Source organism: Saccoglossus kowalevskii, chromosome 8 (assembly GCF_978046115.1).
Source record: "Saccoglossus kowalevskii chromosome 8, keSacKowa6.1, whole genome shotgun sequence".
Taxonomy (NCBI): Eukaryota; Metazoa; Hemichordata; class Enteropneusta; family Harrimaniidae; genus Saccoglossus; species Saccoglossus kowalevskii.
The window spans coordinates 35,826,646-35,843,790 of NC_140648.1; the positions used below are offsets into that span (position 1 = coordinate 35,826,646).

At 33.8% G+C, this 17,145-nt stretch overlaps 1 protein-coding gene across 1 annotated transcript in view; it reads left to right on the plus strand.

The window, feature by feature from the left end:
- The first annotated feature begins 5,804 nt into the window (after nt 1-5,804).
- Nucleotides 5,805-17,145, plus strand: part of LOC100378372 (kinesin-like protein KIF19) — a 66,574-nt gene continuing 55,233 nt past the window's right edge. The window contains exons 1-2 of the mRNA XM_002735221.4: nt 5,805-6,427; nt 6,605-6,685. Coding sequence (XP_002735267.1) covers nt 6,383-6,427; nt 6,605-6,685 — 126 coding nt within the window. The 5' untranslated portion in view covers nt 5,805-6,382. The remainder of the gene's footprint in view (nt 6,428-6,604; nt 6,686-17,145) is intronic.

Below are 17,145 nucleotides of genomic sequence, written 5' to 3' on the forward strand. Positions count from 1 at the left end.
TACGTCCAATTTACTTTGCACAGTTTTTAGTGTCTGGCATTTCTGAACTTAGAGCTTGGCTAAGTGTTGAAAAAGAGTTCTAACAATGACTTTGTTATTATAAATCAGTAGTGCGATTTGGTTGGGATAGCTTTACAAAATAAGACATCTAAAGAAAACACTCTTCATCAAGTGATATGTACAACAAAGTGCCTATGCAAATAGGCCTGTTCCACTGACAGCAATAGGGTGAATTTATTTTCATCATGGTACAAGTTGTTAATCGCAACTCTTAGCAATATTGTTTCAATGCAGTACCCACAGTAATGGTGAGCATCTTGCCTATGGTTATGTCATACATACCAGTACATACACCTTTTCTATAAATTGTGCTCTCTAGTGACGAAAAGATTCAATTATGTAATGGATGACTGAAAGACTGCTCAAACCGTCAATATCATGTTGATTAGTAGTCGTCCATCACGACTACACAATCAAACACAGTAGTCGATGTGAACGAGATTGCCTTCACCCATTTACGCATGAAGCCACAGAAGCGTTACATCACTAGGGCGCAGTTTAAAAAATCGTGCATCACGAAATATTACAATTGCTTATCATGAGGCATGAGAAAGTTTTACAATTTTTATTTAGGAACATGATTGGGAAATACTATCATTAAATAGAGAAGTACAGGAGCAACCTGTTTTTGACCTTTTCTGCATGACACGCATATAAAGTAAGCCCTCTATCTACCGTACTTCGCTCAGAATGCACTTGGTAATTTCACGGTTACTAGAAGAATCATTTTCTGTCGTCTTTTAAAATGTCCGGGGAAAATGCGTCTGCAAACGTCTAGAATCTATCGAACAGCCAAACCAGAGCCTGAACGCAAGTTTTTTTAAATTATGGCTAAGCCGCTGGGGGTTATAATTATTTGGTCTCAAGCAGACTCGAAATTGTAACTGATTCTGTTTGAATATGCACGTTTTCTAGTCACAGCAATCTTTCAACATTTCGCTGACCGCATATTTGCGACAGTATGACTCTGCGTATTTTCTATTTCTGATGAATATATTAAAAAGGATTACTCAAGTTGGGGTAAAACCCTCAAATTCACAAAAACAACAACAAAACAATGCAGCAACCTGTCCGATTGATCGCCGCCATTCAGCTTTGAGTAAAATTAGCGGCAAATAAAAGGCACTGACTCGTTGGACTTCATTTGCCAACTTCGTAACGGGTGATACTAAAACAAAAGAGCGACGCAAAGTGTTTTTAAATGGGATGCGTTACTATTACAAAAGTATCCTCAAGATCCATATATCAGAGGGAAATTCTTTCAAACCCATAAACAGTATAAAAAACTAATCAAACATAAAAGTAATCAGAAAAAGATTGCCCAACTCAAAGAATTGGAAAATTCAAAAGCAGACACATCTAAATGTTGGAAGATTCTTCGTGATATGAATGGCGAAAACCCCAGTAATAATCATAATGGAAATGTTCAACCTGGTGATTGGTTGGTTTACTTTAAGAACCTACTTAATACTGATAGCAGCACATCAAACTCTGACATTGTGAATAAACTGGAGAATAGTGAAAAGAGTGCAAGTAGCAACCCCTATTTGGACAGACCAATCTTAAAAAATGAAATCACGAAAGCCATTAGACTTCTTAAAAGTAACAAGGCTTCGGCAAAAGATAGAATTTGCAATGAATTGTTAAAATATGGTGAACATCACTTATTAGATGCAATACATAAACTCTTTAATATTGTTTATAGTTCAAATAACTATCCACATTCTTGGAGCACTGGCCTGTTGGTACCAATCCACAAATCTGGGTCGAAAAATAACCCGGCCAACTACAGGGGAATTACCATCTCTAGCTGTCTTGGCAAGTTATTCAATAGTATCCTGAATATTAGGCTGACATCATTTTTAGGCTCTAATAACATTCTTTCCGGTCAACAGTTCGGATTCAGGCATGATTGTAGAACTACAGACAATCTTTTCATACTGAAAACCCTGGTAAATAAATATCTCTACAGTGGTAAGTCAGAGAGCGCCAATAAACAAAATAAGACAAATATTAAAAAATCAAATAAATTATATGCCTGCTTTATTGACATTAGAAAGGCCTTTGACAGTGTCTGGCATGATGGTCTATTCGAAAAATTAATCAAATATGGTATAACAGGGAAAATGTATAAAACTATCAAAAACATGTACAGTAAAGTAAAATATAAAGTTAAATGTAAAGAAGGTTTAACAAAACAATTTCAGTCGAATATTGATGTTAAACAGGGATGTAATCTTAGTCCAACTCTCTTCAATCTTTTTTTAAATGACCTGCCCACTATTTTCAATCCTAATACCTGTGATCCTCCTTATTTAGAAAACTCACATGTCAGCTGTCTACTCTATGCCGATGATATTGTGATACTTTCTAAAACTAAACAGATTACTGACATGTCTTGATAGTTTGGCATTGTATGCTAAAACAGAGTCAACACTGACAAAACCAAAATGTTAATTTTCAATAAATCAAATAGACGTTTAAATAATGATACATTTTTTCTTGGAGGTATCGAACTTGATACAGTTAAATCTTATAACTATCTGGGACTAGTCACTAAAAACGTAATGCTAAAAAAGCTCTGTTTTCAATGAAAGCAAAGCTTGGCTCAATTCAAAACACAAGTATAAAAGTTTCAATTTCCCTTTTTGACAAACTCATCAGACCTATCTTCATTTATGGTTGTGATGTTTGGGGTGATGAGTTCTCCACTAAATCACCTATTGAAGACGTTCAATTAAGTTATTGTCGGTATCTACTAGGGGTGTCACAACACACACCAATTATGGCCATGTATAGCGAGTTAGGCAGATACCCCCTAGACGTATTTATAAAAAAAACAATTAAATATTACAGTCGGGCCATGAATTCTAATAATGTGTTACTCAAGGAAGCTTTTGTGGTTAACCAAAACATTAAAAGTAAATGGTATTTAGAAGTAACATCGTTATTAATCAATATTCAACAATATCATTCAGTTAACAACCGTGATAAATTAATCTCGGCACAAATGAAACTAATTAATTTTGGCATCAAGGATTTATTTCTAACAAGATGGAAAGGTGAGGTCCATAATGATAACCGCACCAAAGCAAATGAGAAAAACAAACTAAGAACATATCGGCTAATCAAATCAGATTTAAAACTTGAGCCATATTTAGTCAAGCTAAAAAACTTTGAACTGCGTAGTGTGCTTACCAAATTTCGTCTTAGTGACCATAGTCTCAAAATTGAAATTGGTCGTCATAAAAAAATCCCATTAAACAACAGGGTTTGTAACAAAGGTCTAATTGAGGATGAAATGCATTTTCTGCTGGAATGCAACAAATATAATGAGCTGCGTACCAAAACTGTTCAATCAAGCTTAGGATATGATCCCAGCATATGAAAATATACCTGCAGAGAAAAAAATCACGGAATTGTTACAGAATGAAAACATTATTATACCAGTAGCACAGTTCATAAGTAAAAGCTTCGAAGTCAGGAAGCAGGGTCTTACTTGACATCTTAACCTGCTGTCAATTTAGTAATTTCATATTAGATAGTATTGTAAAGATTTTGTATTATTTAGTAATTTATTGATTGTATTTGTTATTTAATATATTGTTTTTATATATTTTTTTTCCTTGTACTTTGTGGCCATTTTCTTTCCCTCCGGGGATTGTGTAAGAGTCAATAAGTAAATAAATATAAAATGCAGAAATATATCACTTGGGTGACAAAAAATGATTTAATGTGACGACCTTGAGCGAATGTACAATAATCGGCGAAAGATACACATTTTCTGTGCATATATTCACTATATACTGATATAAGTTTTCCCGATACAGCTATTATAGGCCAAGAAGAGACGACTACGAGTATTCAGTACACGCCCTCTTTGTTGTAATTTGTCTTTCGTTTTACCTCTCACGTACTTTAAGTTGCGCACGCACAATTCTTTGATGTAATACAGTAATTTCGGATTCTTTAATCTTGCTTAGGGTTGCTAGGCAATACCATTTCCTCATGTTGCATCTGGAAACATTTCCGTGTTTATGGAATTTTAACAAAACGTACCACCCACAACTATCGTGTAGTACATATAAATAATCAGTCCCTCAACACGTGTATTTTAACCAGGCACCGTCATATTTGTTTGAGAATTATGTGGGATTTAAGTGAGATTAGTTTCCTAGAAGTACTTGGGGTGTGCCAACAGATTCACATTCTGAGAAAAATGTATGAAATAATTTTAATAGGTTGCTATAGAAACACATTTACGAGGCGAGGTAACAGTGATGATTCCAAGGGCAACAAACTTTGTAAATTCAAATTTGTAAATCTATGTAATACTGACCCAAAACGTTTGTGATATTGAATGACCAAGTCTCGAAGTAGTTTTATCAATATTTCTGATAATAAATAGTATTTGCAAATGTATTCATTGATGCGATAGATCGAAATATAATTTGTTTCTATGGTGATCGCAACCGGACTTCGGAAAGGAAGGGGAGGTCCTCAAAATATGATTGAAATGTGCACCCGCTTTTGCAGTGTGTATAGCTGTGATATATCAATGTCAGTTCATATTTACTGTTGTATATGCAATGTGTACAATATCGACAACCGAAAAATGATGAGGTCTCCATTTACGGTTGCACATGTCTGTTCACGTGTCTACACTTATGTGTCTGCGCTCACATGTCTACCCATGCAGTGGCGGATCTAGTCTTGGGCCCCCCCCCCCATTAACTTAGTCTGGCGATTTTAAAGTTTGGAACCCCCCATAAAAAAATCCTGTATCCGCCCCTGCCATGTCTACCCACGTTGTCTACATTCATATTGGTAGCATTGAAATTCTTTGTAGAAAATAAATTCTTCACACCAATTCACAAAATGTGACAAGTATTATTGATGTTGACAAAGTAATTTATTTATTTCCAACTCCACTTTAATGCATTGTATATTTATTATAAAGTTAAACCATTTTCAGTTTTATTAAAATTACATATTTTCAGACAATTGTTTATATGTGTGTACCAATGTAAAATTGTCCGGTTAGATGTTCTGTAACTTTATTTTACGAAAAATAACAACAAACGGGAAAAGGAAATATTTCTTTACTATTTGACCGTTTCCTGAGAAATAATGACACACATGCCTACATACTTTGCTCCAGAAATATACATTTACGTACAGCCAGCGAACTTCGAGTAGCGAAAAATACTACCGTGGCGGTATAAGTTATTTACTAATTGTGTTTCAATATACATATAGCTTTCTTTAATAGTATTATTATTATGTTTTTGTGACAGATAACAGTTTCCCGAATCTCGCAGCCTCAGCGATATTACTTTGGCCGATTTAATCAATAAGTAGTCACATGAGTATTTTTTCACGGACGAGGGCGTGACTGCTGTGGAATAATTTGGTTGTACATGTATTTGTGTTTATCTCTATTGGCAACACTCACAAGTGGACAGTTACATTACGCACGCCCATGTGAAAACAAACCAGCTCGTATACAAACAATAGCCATGCGTAAATCGGTAATTGTAAATAACCCGAACTAATTTTATCATATTATTTATTTATTCTCTCTTTATAAGGAGTGAATATCCGATTAATTTTGCCTTTAGTAGTCAGAATATCGTAATTTTAGAAATCAGTTACTTTTTTTAAATGTTGAAACAGTATATTCTGCGAATTTTATGTGTTATTTTTTCGCGATGCGTAGTGTTACTAGTAAACAACTTGTGATGCGGTTTGATTGCATACAACTATGGCGGCTGTCATGTGCAGCAAAGTCGAACCCATGAACCGACTCAGCTACGAAACTCACTGAGGACCGTAAGCAAGGAACACTAATAACAACCCATATTATTGAAATAGGTTTATATTCCCGCCCTGGAATACGATTTTATTGACATTATTGGTTGCAAGACAGTGTTTGGATCGGATCGAGGATACTTCGCAGAGTTTCGAACGAAGTGCAGCACAGAGCATCTGTTCCGATCCGTCGGCTCGCGATAGTTTGTTTGCCTGTTGGATTCTGTTGTTGACCATCAACAGTGAATTGTCATACAGTACATCGCGGCCACACAGACAGCCAACTAATTTCAAATTTAACTAAAATCATCGAGAACCATGCACAAGTCTGAAAACTGAATGACCGCGATTTAAAGTTCCGCTGACTGTCCACGCCATTCAAGCTGTGTGGTCGATGTATACACTGGGAAACTGTGAACACTTCTATTCAACACAGAAGACAGATAATTGTGTTGCTTTCCGAGAATGCCTTTTATGGAGGCAAAACGGAAGGCAATAACAAACAGCGATTATGTCAGCTAAAACTGCGAAAAACTGGAGAGACCACCAATTAACGGTAAGGATCAATCAACATTTTTCAGTATACAAGTTTAGCTGAAAGTTTTTTGCTACGGTATTGCGCTGTACGTTGACGGACGTTGACTTTTGGTTTATTGTTTTCTTATATTTTATAATAATAATAACAAATGCATTATTTTCAAAATGTACATATATTTTTTAATTGTTTTCGAAGGTGGCCCTCCGAGTTCGTCCTTTTACCGAAGAAGAGCTAGAGCTAGCGCCCACCAAGATTGCTCATGTTGTTGAAGACAATGTAAGTTTACCTGAAGTAAGCTTGTACAAATGGTTTGTGTGTGATTTAAAGGTGGAGTCATGTGGATGAAAACAAGTCCACATAACTATACAAAAAAACAGCATGCTACTATTCAATATAGAATATTTGGCCAAAAAAAATATTTTTGTGTAATTGTGCGTAGAGCATTTTGACTAATTTGTGATTTTTAGATGAATCTTATTAAGAGAAACGTTGGTCAACTATTTTACCTGATTTACCATTCCTGCTGTAAAAAAACAAATATTAAACTTTTCAGAAATTTAAAAAATATTTATTAATTGAGTTTGTTGGATGTCAGAGCTCTATACAATGAAATATCCATATTTTAATATAATGACTATTTGTGAACATGTTTCCCATATTTGCTTTAACTGTGAATGACTTGTAACAACCTAGCTTCGACCTCCCTGAACTTTTTTTTGAATAAACGTTCTTGCCCCGCTACTACATGGTATTACGTAAAATAACGTGCTTGGCAACCATGCGCTGTAAATTATATACCGGTACCGCTGTGCACCTGAATAGCGACAACATTTAAATCCATTGGGCAATGAGTAAAAACTACTTTTTTGTCAGAATTTCAGTTTTATATTCCCACCAAATTCTTATTGACTGCCTTTTTAGAACTGTTGTAAATTGGATATACACATTTTGTAATAGATTTTGACTTTTGTTGCTGATCTCTAATTTTGTGTTGCTTCAATAGTGATTACACTGTTCCTGAGCCTTATTATTTTCTACTGTCTCCACCATATTGTTTTCAACCAAAACCGCAATTTACTGATTGCCTGCTATTAGCTGCTGACTGAATTTCCTGAGTTTCTTACAAAGATCAAACCATTTTTAGGAGGGTGTGCTTTGCAGTTAAATGTACCCACTAGAATCCCACCAGCAACTATGTCTCATCATACAATAATTTTAATGTTAAATTTTTTAAGATTGCTTTGCCATTTGTTATACAGCAATTTATACGATTAGTAAAAATAAATTAAAAGGAAATTCTATCTTGTATTGGTATTCAGCGTGTCCCTCAGTATTAGTTTGATGTTAGTTGGTTTGACCCAACTTTTTCCATTTGGTAACAAAATGGGAATAGTAAACCAGTCAGCAACCTAGCTGGCAATGTTTCTGTTTTGATGTCAGAAACCATACGGTGGTTATACAGTAAATATATCTTGTAGTAGGTATTTATGAAAACCACAGTGTGCAACTGATACTGTGACTGTATCAATTAATCGCTTTCATTTGTGTCAACTATGTAATGCAAGAAATGATGCTATGCATGATGACGTATGGTGCTCTGTTCAATTGTTTTTATATTGGAATAAGTCAGCTACAATATATGCATATCTCAATATCAAGAGCCAACTTATGTCACATTTCACACAAAATAAACCTGCATATTTATTTCCATATTGTTTTCAAAAAAGCCAACAAAAATTATTTCCATTTGGTCCAAAATTAACGCAGAAATTAAAATTAACAAAAAATGTGCCTATTTTTGGCCTGAAAAAAAAAATGATTACATTTGCAGAGTTGGAAATTTTAACCATGTGATTTAAGAAAGTTGATATGGACTAAAAAAAATTTCTGATCAAATTCCCACAAAATTGGATCTTGTAGTAAACAATGATCATTATTGCTTTCATTTTATGCAAGTTATTCTACTTGTCACAGACTGTAGTTGACCCACAATGACCTCAGTCTAATTAGCTAACTGTGCCCCTTGAGCCCAGACATTTAAAAGTATGTATTAATTGGTAAGCGTTGTCACTAGATACATGCTGTATGATATTTTGAAATGATACTGCAGACTCTTCCTTACAAAAATGATGGCTCACTCAGTGAAGTACGGTAGATTTGATTTCAAGTTATAACATTAAAATGGGAAATATAAGTAGTCCCAACACAACCACTGTCTGTCCACATGTATGCATTTTATTTTAGTGCTAAAAAGCAAAAAATCTTTTATTCAAAGTTAGTGGTTAGTTTGACTGGCGGCTACTGGCTGTTTTCTACGTCACTATCACTCATTGGAGTTGTGTTGTTTATGATATACCCAAAGCTGGTTAAAGGATATAAAGCTATACCACATCATGAAACACACGGTTATCTCCAGTCTTTTATTAGTCACTGTGCTCATCTTGTTTTGTCTGTACTGGTTCTGATGATCTGTACCTTACATAGGGCATGGCATAGTAATTCAATTTCGCTAATTACCTGTTGAGACCTTAAAACAGTTTGAGAAAAGGTATTAAAAATAGTTCAATGTTCAACACGTCAACAATTCCGGATAATCGGTGAAGGTCCTAATTGTTCACTGGTTTTTAAATTGACTTTACCACGGTTGTCCTGAATTGCCGAATGAGCATTCAAGAATTGCCCTGGTTATATTCCGTAACATGGCTATGGTATGGTAATGATATCAAAGTACCGCACCATGTACGCATCTAGAATTTAATTTTTCAAGTGACAGTGATTGGAGAAACACCCTAGGATTTGCCACAACTGTACTACAAATTAAATAAACCATAGCTACTAGATAGATACGTCGTATAACTACTCATGATCATTGTTAAGCGGCACAATCACATCACCACATTGCTACTAGTAATCTTACTAAATTAAAACCAAGGGTGTGAAATGAAGCTTAGAATAAAACAACTAAACAAGAAAATAAAAATGGAAAATCAGTTTATATTTAATACATTTAAAACTATTTTAGTGATGTAGAGCACGCTAGCCAATGCTATATTTACATTGTTATTAAAATGTTTTATAGCTAAATATGATAATTTTATTATTTTGATTTATTTATTCACTTTTATTGAAGATAGGCGTGTAATGAATATAGAAAACTTCTCAAACCAACAAGAAAAATCAAGGAAATTTTAGCCCCCCCCCCCTAACTATTACAAACAACTTGAGATGAATCATTACAATGTTGTAAGGTCAGAGCTCAAAAACAATAAACTTTGATGTGTTGGAAATGTACTGGCAGTTTATTTGTTGTTACTCAGGGCAATGCTGGCTTCCAAAGGAATGTAGTTTGGAATTGTTTGCGTCATAAACTGTAACTGTTCATTTGCTATGTTATTGACTGTTAGTAAATTTGATGGGTTTCGATAACAGAATCTTTAAAAACTTAACAGTGGTGAGAACACCATTTTATGTAATTTTAAAGAGCATGTTAACATTCTACATTAATATTTGAGTAATGAATTATTAGTTGACCAGCAGAGTTAGAGATACCATCTTTGAAAACTGTGAAAATCATCCTTTTTTTTTTCACTTAGTTTTGAGGTTTTTTTTTTTGAGATTTTTTTCTGCTTTGCTTAGATTTTGTATGTGCGTTTTTGTTTTATAAGTATTTTGTTTTTAATATTCTCTGTGTAGATTTAATATCTTTGCACCCATAGAACCAAACTCATCGCGCCAATATAAATTTGAACCAACATTGATAAGTAAATAAAGAATACAACTTCATTTTACATAACCTTAAATAACAGTCAGATTTATTGGTTTGTCATTTGAACAAAGGAAATGCAACTTATTTCATTGGCTAATAATACTTTAATAATTATTTATTTAGTAATTTTCAGTTAATTAAATAAATTCAATTTTAGAGATATGATCTTTTCTAGCAATTATACGTGTATTATTATCATTAATAAACTATTTTGATCATTAATTATTACAACAATATGATCTTTGAATGCATAGAAAGACTGCAGTCATGTGCGTGAGAATTGTACCCAGTGTGTGTTGGCCAGACAGGCAATCAGACTGTTTTATTCAGTTGCTTAATTGCGTTTGATCTGACAACACCCGTACCGTACAGATAATTTCACACATAATCCGGGTGGATAAATGCTTAGGAACGAGAACATGTCATACAAATGACAATAATACTACAGTTACAGTATTTACTTTATCAATGTTGTGAATACATCATTCTAACTGCTTGTCGGTGACTGTGTTAAAATTAAACCTCTATTCACTGCAATGTTTGCACTGGCAGCAATCCACCCACTTCCACACATTCACTTGTTCTTAGCATTGAGTCGGCTATATCTGCGGGGAAACAGTTATTTGGATCAAAACAAACACGTAACTGTAGGCTTTATTTTTTGAATCCCTAGCTTGCTGAGAGCTGTGAAATAATAAACAAGTTGCATCCTTGAGCTGCAAATAAGGAGTTAATTTCGTTTGTAATATTAGTTTACAGGTCAAGGGTCGAATTCTGGAACCTTGATATTTTATACTTGTGTGTAGTGAAATATACAGAAACCTAACAAAGTAAAAGGCCATTTTTAGCTCCGCTGTCGACTTTGTCGAGCGGAGCTTATCATATGAGTGATTGTCCGTCGTCGTCCGTGTCAATGTTTTACTTCAAACAGCAAGTCCATTTGCTTTGATATTACATATATAGGTAATACATGTGGACCTCTCTCAGATTTGTTCATTTTGTAATGCTATCTTTAATTCTCTAATTTTGGTGAATATTTTTGTCATTTTTGGTAAAAAGTGATATTTTTGACTTCTTGTTGAAAACCGCAAGTTCAATTGCTTTGATATTACATATATAGGTACTACATGTGGACCTCTCTCAGATTTGTTCATTTTGTAATGATATCTTCAATTCTTTAATTTTGATGAATATTTTTGTAATTTTTGGTAAAAAGTGATATTTTTCACTTCTTGTTGGAAACCGCAAGTTCAATTGCTTTGATATTACATATATAGGTACTACATGTGGACCTCTCTCAGATTTGTTCATTTTGTAATGATATCTTCAATTCTTTAATTTTGATGAATATTTTTGTAATTTTTGGTAAAAAGTGATATTTTTATTACAAGTCTGATTGTTTTGATACTATATATATTGTTCATTTTCTAATGATATCTTCTGTTCTTTAATTGAAATGTGCATTGCTAACAGCGGAGCTATCTCAGCCGATAGGAAAAGTATTTGTTTATACAACTGATTAAATTAATAATTAGCAGATTAATATGTCCGTATGTATATCTATCTAATGGATATAAGATTTCTTGATATCAAGGAAACATGTTGCTGTGCGTCAATATTTCTTTTATGACTTTTTATCACTACTACTATTTTGTGATGTTTGATTAAATTGTTTAAATAATATACATTTTATTCATTTGACATTATTCTTATGCATATTTTAGTCTCTAGTCTAATCTTCCACAGACTTATCAATATAATATTGCTTTTATCTAGTCTGTTTTATTATATCCTTGTCTGTGTCACTGACTACTCACTAAAAAACTAATAGCAGATTATCAATAAATATGAATAAAGTCCCCTATTATACATTATAATATTTAACAATTGTTCTGTGGTTGAAGTGATTATAATGGTAATTGTGTCAGGGGCCCTTTATCCACTAGTTACATGCATAGGCCAGTCACAGTTACATTGTACATGTATATGTCTTCAAGTTCAATATTGTCCAACATCAGAAATTTGACTAAAAATGATTGAAAGTACAATTTGAGAAGAGAGTCCCGAGAATTTTTTTCTATATTGATCAGAGATCGTGGATTCAGATTCTGAATATTACTATAAAGTAAATTTGGTTTATTCATTGTTCACAGTAAAGAGGGCTCTGTACAGTAAACCTACTCGGCATACTTTAGTAGTTCAATCACCATGCAACTAATTTTTATCGTACAAGATCTCAAGTCAGCATCCTGGGGGTAAAATGCAGATTGCACTCTCTGACTGCCCTTGATGCATAACTAACTGATGCCCTGGGTTATAATGCATACTTATTTTGTTCAAATGTATAATGACGCCTGTAAGTCCATATATTTAATTCTATCTAGCGGCACAGATTAGTCTCCTCTCATGCCCTTCTTGGCCTTTTCGTTTCTCAGGGTTCACAGAATATATGTTTAAGCGATTTGATTGGTAGAAAAGTAATGTATTTACTTTTATAAGAAGGACATGTGATTTCTCTTGTCTAGAATGTGCTTAATGTGCTTATCATATGAGTGATTGTCCATTGGCGTCCGTTGTCCGTGTCAACTTTTTACTTGTTATTGCTATGATACTTAGAAGTTGGTGTATATGTACTATGCGCAGACCTCTCTTAGATTTATTCATTTCGTGATGATATCTTTAATTCTCTAATTTTGGTGAATAGTTTTGTAATTTTTGGTAAAAGTGATATTTTCGACTTCTTGTTGAAAACCGCAAGTCCAATTGCAATTGTATCTTCAGTTCGTTAATTGAAATGTCCACAGCGTAGCTATCTCAGCCATGAGGCTGCTTGTATTTGTATTTTAATTACTTGTTTTACAGATTTATTTTTGTGAAATTGTTCTGACAACTTGTTTCACATCTAATAGAGATACGCTTCTAATAGAGCAAATACTGGAGTGATAAAAAATATTACCGATTTAATAGTGTAGATTATCGCTAATACTTGAGTGTTTTTCTCTCCTACTACTCCCTTGTGCACTTTATTACATAATAAAATGTAATATTAATAACAAAAATAATTCAAAAACTACATTATGTCATAAAGATTTGAGCTGTTTTTTTGCTTGAAGGCTTTTACTGCTATATTTATTGTATGTTTCTTAATTATGTTAGTTAAAGCTGAATTCTAGTTTTCCATCAACTGATCGTTACTGAGCATTGCATCTTGGGAAAAACATTAAATATAATGAAAAAATATTTTCAGATATGTTATTTGCTGATGATAACTTGAATTCTCTAGTTTTAGTAAATATTTTTATTATTTTTAGCGAAAAATGAAATTATCGACTTCAGAAGTACTATAAGCCAGTTTCTCGATAATGCTGGATAATGATATTGAATTCTGTAATTCAAATCTATAATTTATTTTAGCTGTCTCAGCCAATATGTTTCTTGTTCTATAATTTATTTTGGTCAAAATTGACATAATTTCCCATTTTCTACAGATCTTGATTAATTTTTTTTAAAAGTATGAAAAAAAATTATACGGCTTTATTGTGCGAATGATGTGAAAAATTGGCAATCTGAAGATGGAAAAAATGAGTATTTTTTTTAACTTAGTGTCATAATTGTGAGCACCAGAAGTGCATGTATCATTGCAGATATTTAGATTGTGTTATGGTGACTTACTGAATACTCACTGTAGCATGTTCTGGTAACTCATATACTGCAATGGTAATTAATGACAAGCTTTGAAATGAGTGTTATAACTACAATGCATGAGTGAAAGGTTCAATTTTATTGTGTATAGTAGTCTGGTCTTTTTGTTTGTTTTTTAAACTATTAACCTGCTTGTATAACATTTAATTATATATCCCCTTTGAAAATTAATCAAGTGTGAGGACCAATCATACATGTCCAATTGAAAATAAACGTTTCTTTCAGTTCTTAGTCTAGTCAACAGTAACTACCTAGAGGTAAAAAAAAATACATCAGAACTATGGCAAATAATGAATTGAGATGATCCCAGGGATTCATGATGGGGCCTTTAACACATTGTAGTCGCTGAGGATTTACGTCTGTGCATGTTGTTGTATTTTAATTGGTAATTAACTTGGTAGCTGTATTCATTGTAACTATGGCAGATTATTTTGTGTGTGAAATAGTTCATGGATTGCTGCACACTAATTACAATTTAGTTGAACTTAAAATAAAGTGAGTTATTTACCGACTTGGTGAATTCAGATAGATCTCAATTCTAGGATCAGCTGTACAATTGGTTCACTTGTAATTGAGACACTGTTGTACTCAAATCAGCTGACTTATTACTTGTACATCAAAAAAGAAATTTCAGAAAATGTACTACCTATGTGTGGTTCAACAACAGACAACAACAAACATAGTAAACAGTATGTGTCTGTGAATCTTTTTATACCATACTGTAAGTGTAAAGGCATTAAATATTCAATAGTTTTGAATTTCGTTGATATTAAAGTAAATTTCGCTAAATTAATTCCACATGAACATGTAAAATAACAACAGAACGTTTTTTTTCTCAGTAAAATTATTGATAATTGCTCAAAACATCAAAATTAAATGCTAGTGAAAATAAATGGTTTTACAGTATGAGGTCAACCATTGGTCAACTACATGTAATACCTTTTTTAAAACTTGTGCAGTTATTTTCAATATTATTTTCTCTATTAGTAATGCTTGTGCTGACATAAATTCAATAATCCAAAATGAAATAATGCAATTTGTTATATATGTGCACTTCTATTGGAGGAGGACATGCATAAAAATAATTAATTCAAGCAAATAAGTGTTTTCAAATTCAAATGAAAGGTTTGTATGAAATGTCAGTACTTGGGATGGAATGTAAATTTTGGAGTTGATCAATACTGTTACCATGGTAACATGTAAATACAAGCTGTTTGCATAATTGAACATATTTAAATAACTATCATACACAATAGCCTTGTTTACAAATGCTAAGAAACTAAGGGTTGGATCAGTTTGTAAATATTATTATCATTTATTATAAATATTATTATCAGTTAGATAAACCTGCAATCTGTTCATGTGTCATGTGAGGTTTTATATTTTACTCAAAGTTCCTTCCTTTTCACGCCTTACTCAACTGCCATTGCATTGTCATCATAACATCTTCACACATGATTCATCTCAGATTCGGGTCCGAACTATCTTTTTCGACTTTGAGCTAAACTAACCTGGTGAGTAAATCTGTTCACACATTTTCCAACAGATGATTAAAATTAACTCACTTTGCTTCTGTAAAGTGTATTTTGCGTTTGATGAAATTGTAGTTAAACTAGGGATTTATTCGTTTTATATTGATTTTTTACTGTGTATCTTAGTGAGGTCACTTCAGAGCAAACTGTGAGCATGCATGGCTTGCACAGGTCATTTCTACGTTATAAAAGTGTAAATCAGTATTTATTTCTATCAAAGATATTTTAATACATTCATTTACGGCGACTTACGCTAACAACATTCTTACACTTCATTATGATGTCATTTAATAACTCATCATAATAATCAGTTTATTATACTACATAAATTAAACTTTGCTGTTGAATTAAAAGATGATATATTTCATATTTTAAGTATTAAATTGAAAGCATGTCCCCAGATTTAACATAAATAAAGATGTATGTATATATGTATTGATTTACTGCTTTAGTGATGTAGTTGGTGGGTGTACCACTATGGATTGTGAAGCTTTATACTTCTCATTTACATTCTGTGAGTCTTGTAGTTTTGCCAGAAGGCGTCCATTATCGCAGAAAAAAGCCGTTTGACATTTGATATTTCTCCCGCAGGTCAGGAAACAGTCTTCTGATCAATGTATATCTGGTGCATATATCCATTACATTACTGTTAGAATAATGACAAAAATTGTGAACAGAGACAGATAGCACTGTGGCAGTACTGTCTGTGAATACTGCTGCAGTACTGTCTGTGAATACTGCTGCAGTACTGTCTGTGAATACTGCTGCAGTACTGTCTGTGAATACTGCTGTAGTACTCTCTGTGAATACTACTGTAGTACTCTCTGTGAATACTACTGTAGTACTGTCTGTGAATACTGCTGCAATACTGTGTGAATACTGCTGTAGTACTCTCTGTGAATACTACTGTAGTACTGTCTGTGTGAATACTGCTGCAGTACTGTCTGTGTGAATACTGCTGCAGTACTGTCTGTGTGAATACTGCTGCAGTACTGTCTGTGTGAATACTGCTGCAGTACTGTCTGTGTGAATACTGTTGCAGTACTGTCTGTGTGTGAATACTGCTGCAGTACTGTGTGTGTGAATACTGCTGCAGTACTGTCTGTGTGAATACTGCCGCAGTACTGTGTGTGTGAATACTGCTGCAGTACTGTCTGTGTGAATACTGCTGCAGTACTGTCTGTGTGAATACTGCTGCAGTACTGTCTGTGTGAATACTGCTGCAGTACTGTCTGTGTGAATACTGCTGCAGTACTGTCTGTGTGAATACTGCTGCTGTACTGTCTGTGAATACTGCTGCAGTACTGTCTGTGTGAATACTGCTGCAGTAGTGTCTGTGAATACTGCTGCAGTACTGTCTGTGAAGACTGCTGCAGTACTGTCTGTGTGAAGACTGCTGCAGTACTGTCTGTGTGAAGACTGCTGCAGTACTGTCTGTGTGAATACTGCTGCAGTACTGTCTGTGTGAATACTGTTGCAGTACTGTCTGTGAATACTGTTGCAGTACTGTCTGTGAATACTGTTGCAGTACTGTCTGTGTGAATACTGCTGCAGTTACTGTCTGTGTGAATACTGCTGCAGTACTGTCTGTGTGAATACTGCTGCAGTACTGTCTGTGTGAATACTGCTGCAGTACTGTCTGTGTGAATACTGCTGCAGTACTGTCTGTGTGAATACTGCTGCAGTACTGTCTGTGTGAATACTGCTGCAGTACTGTCTGTGTGAATACTGCTGCA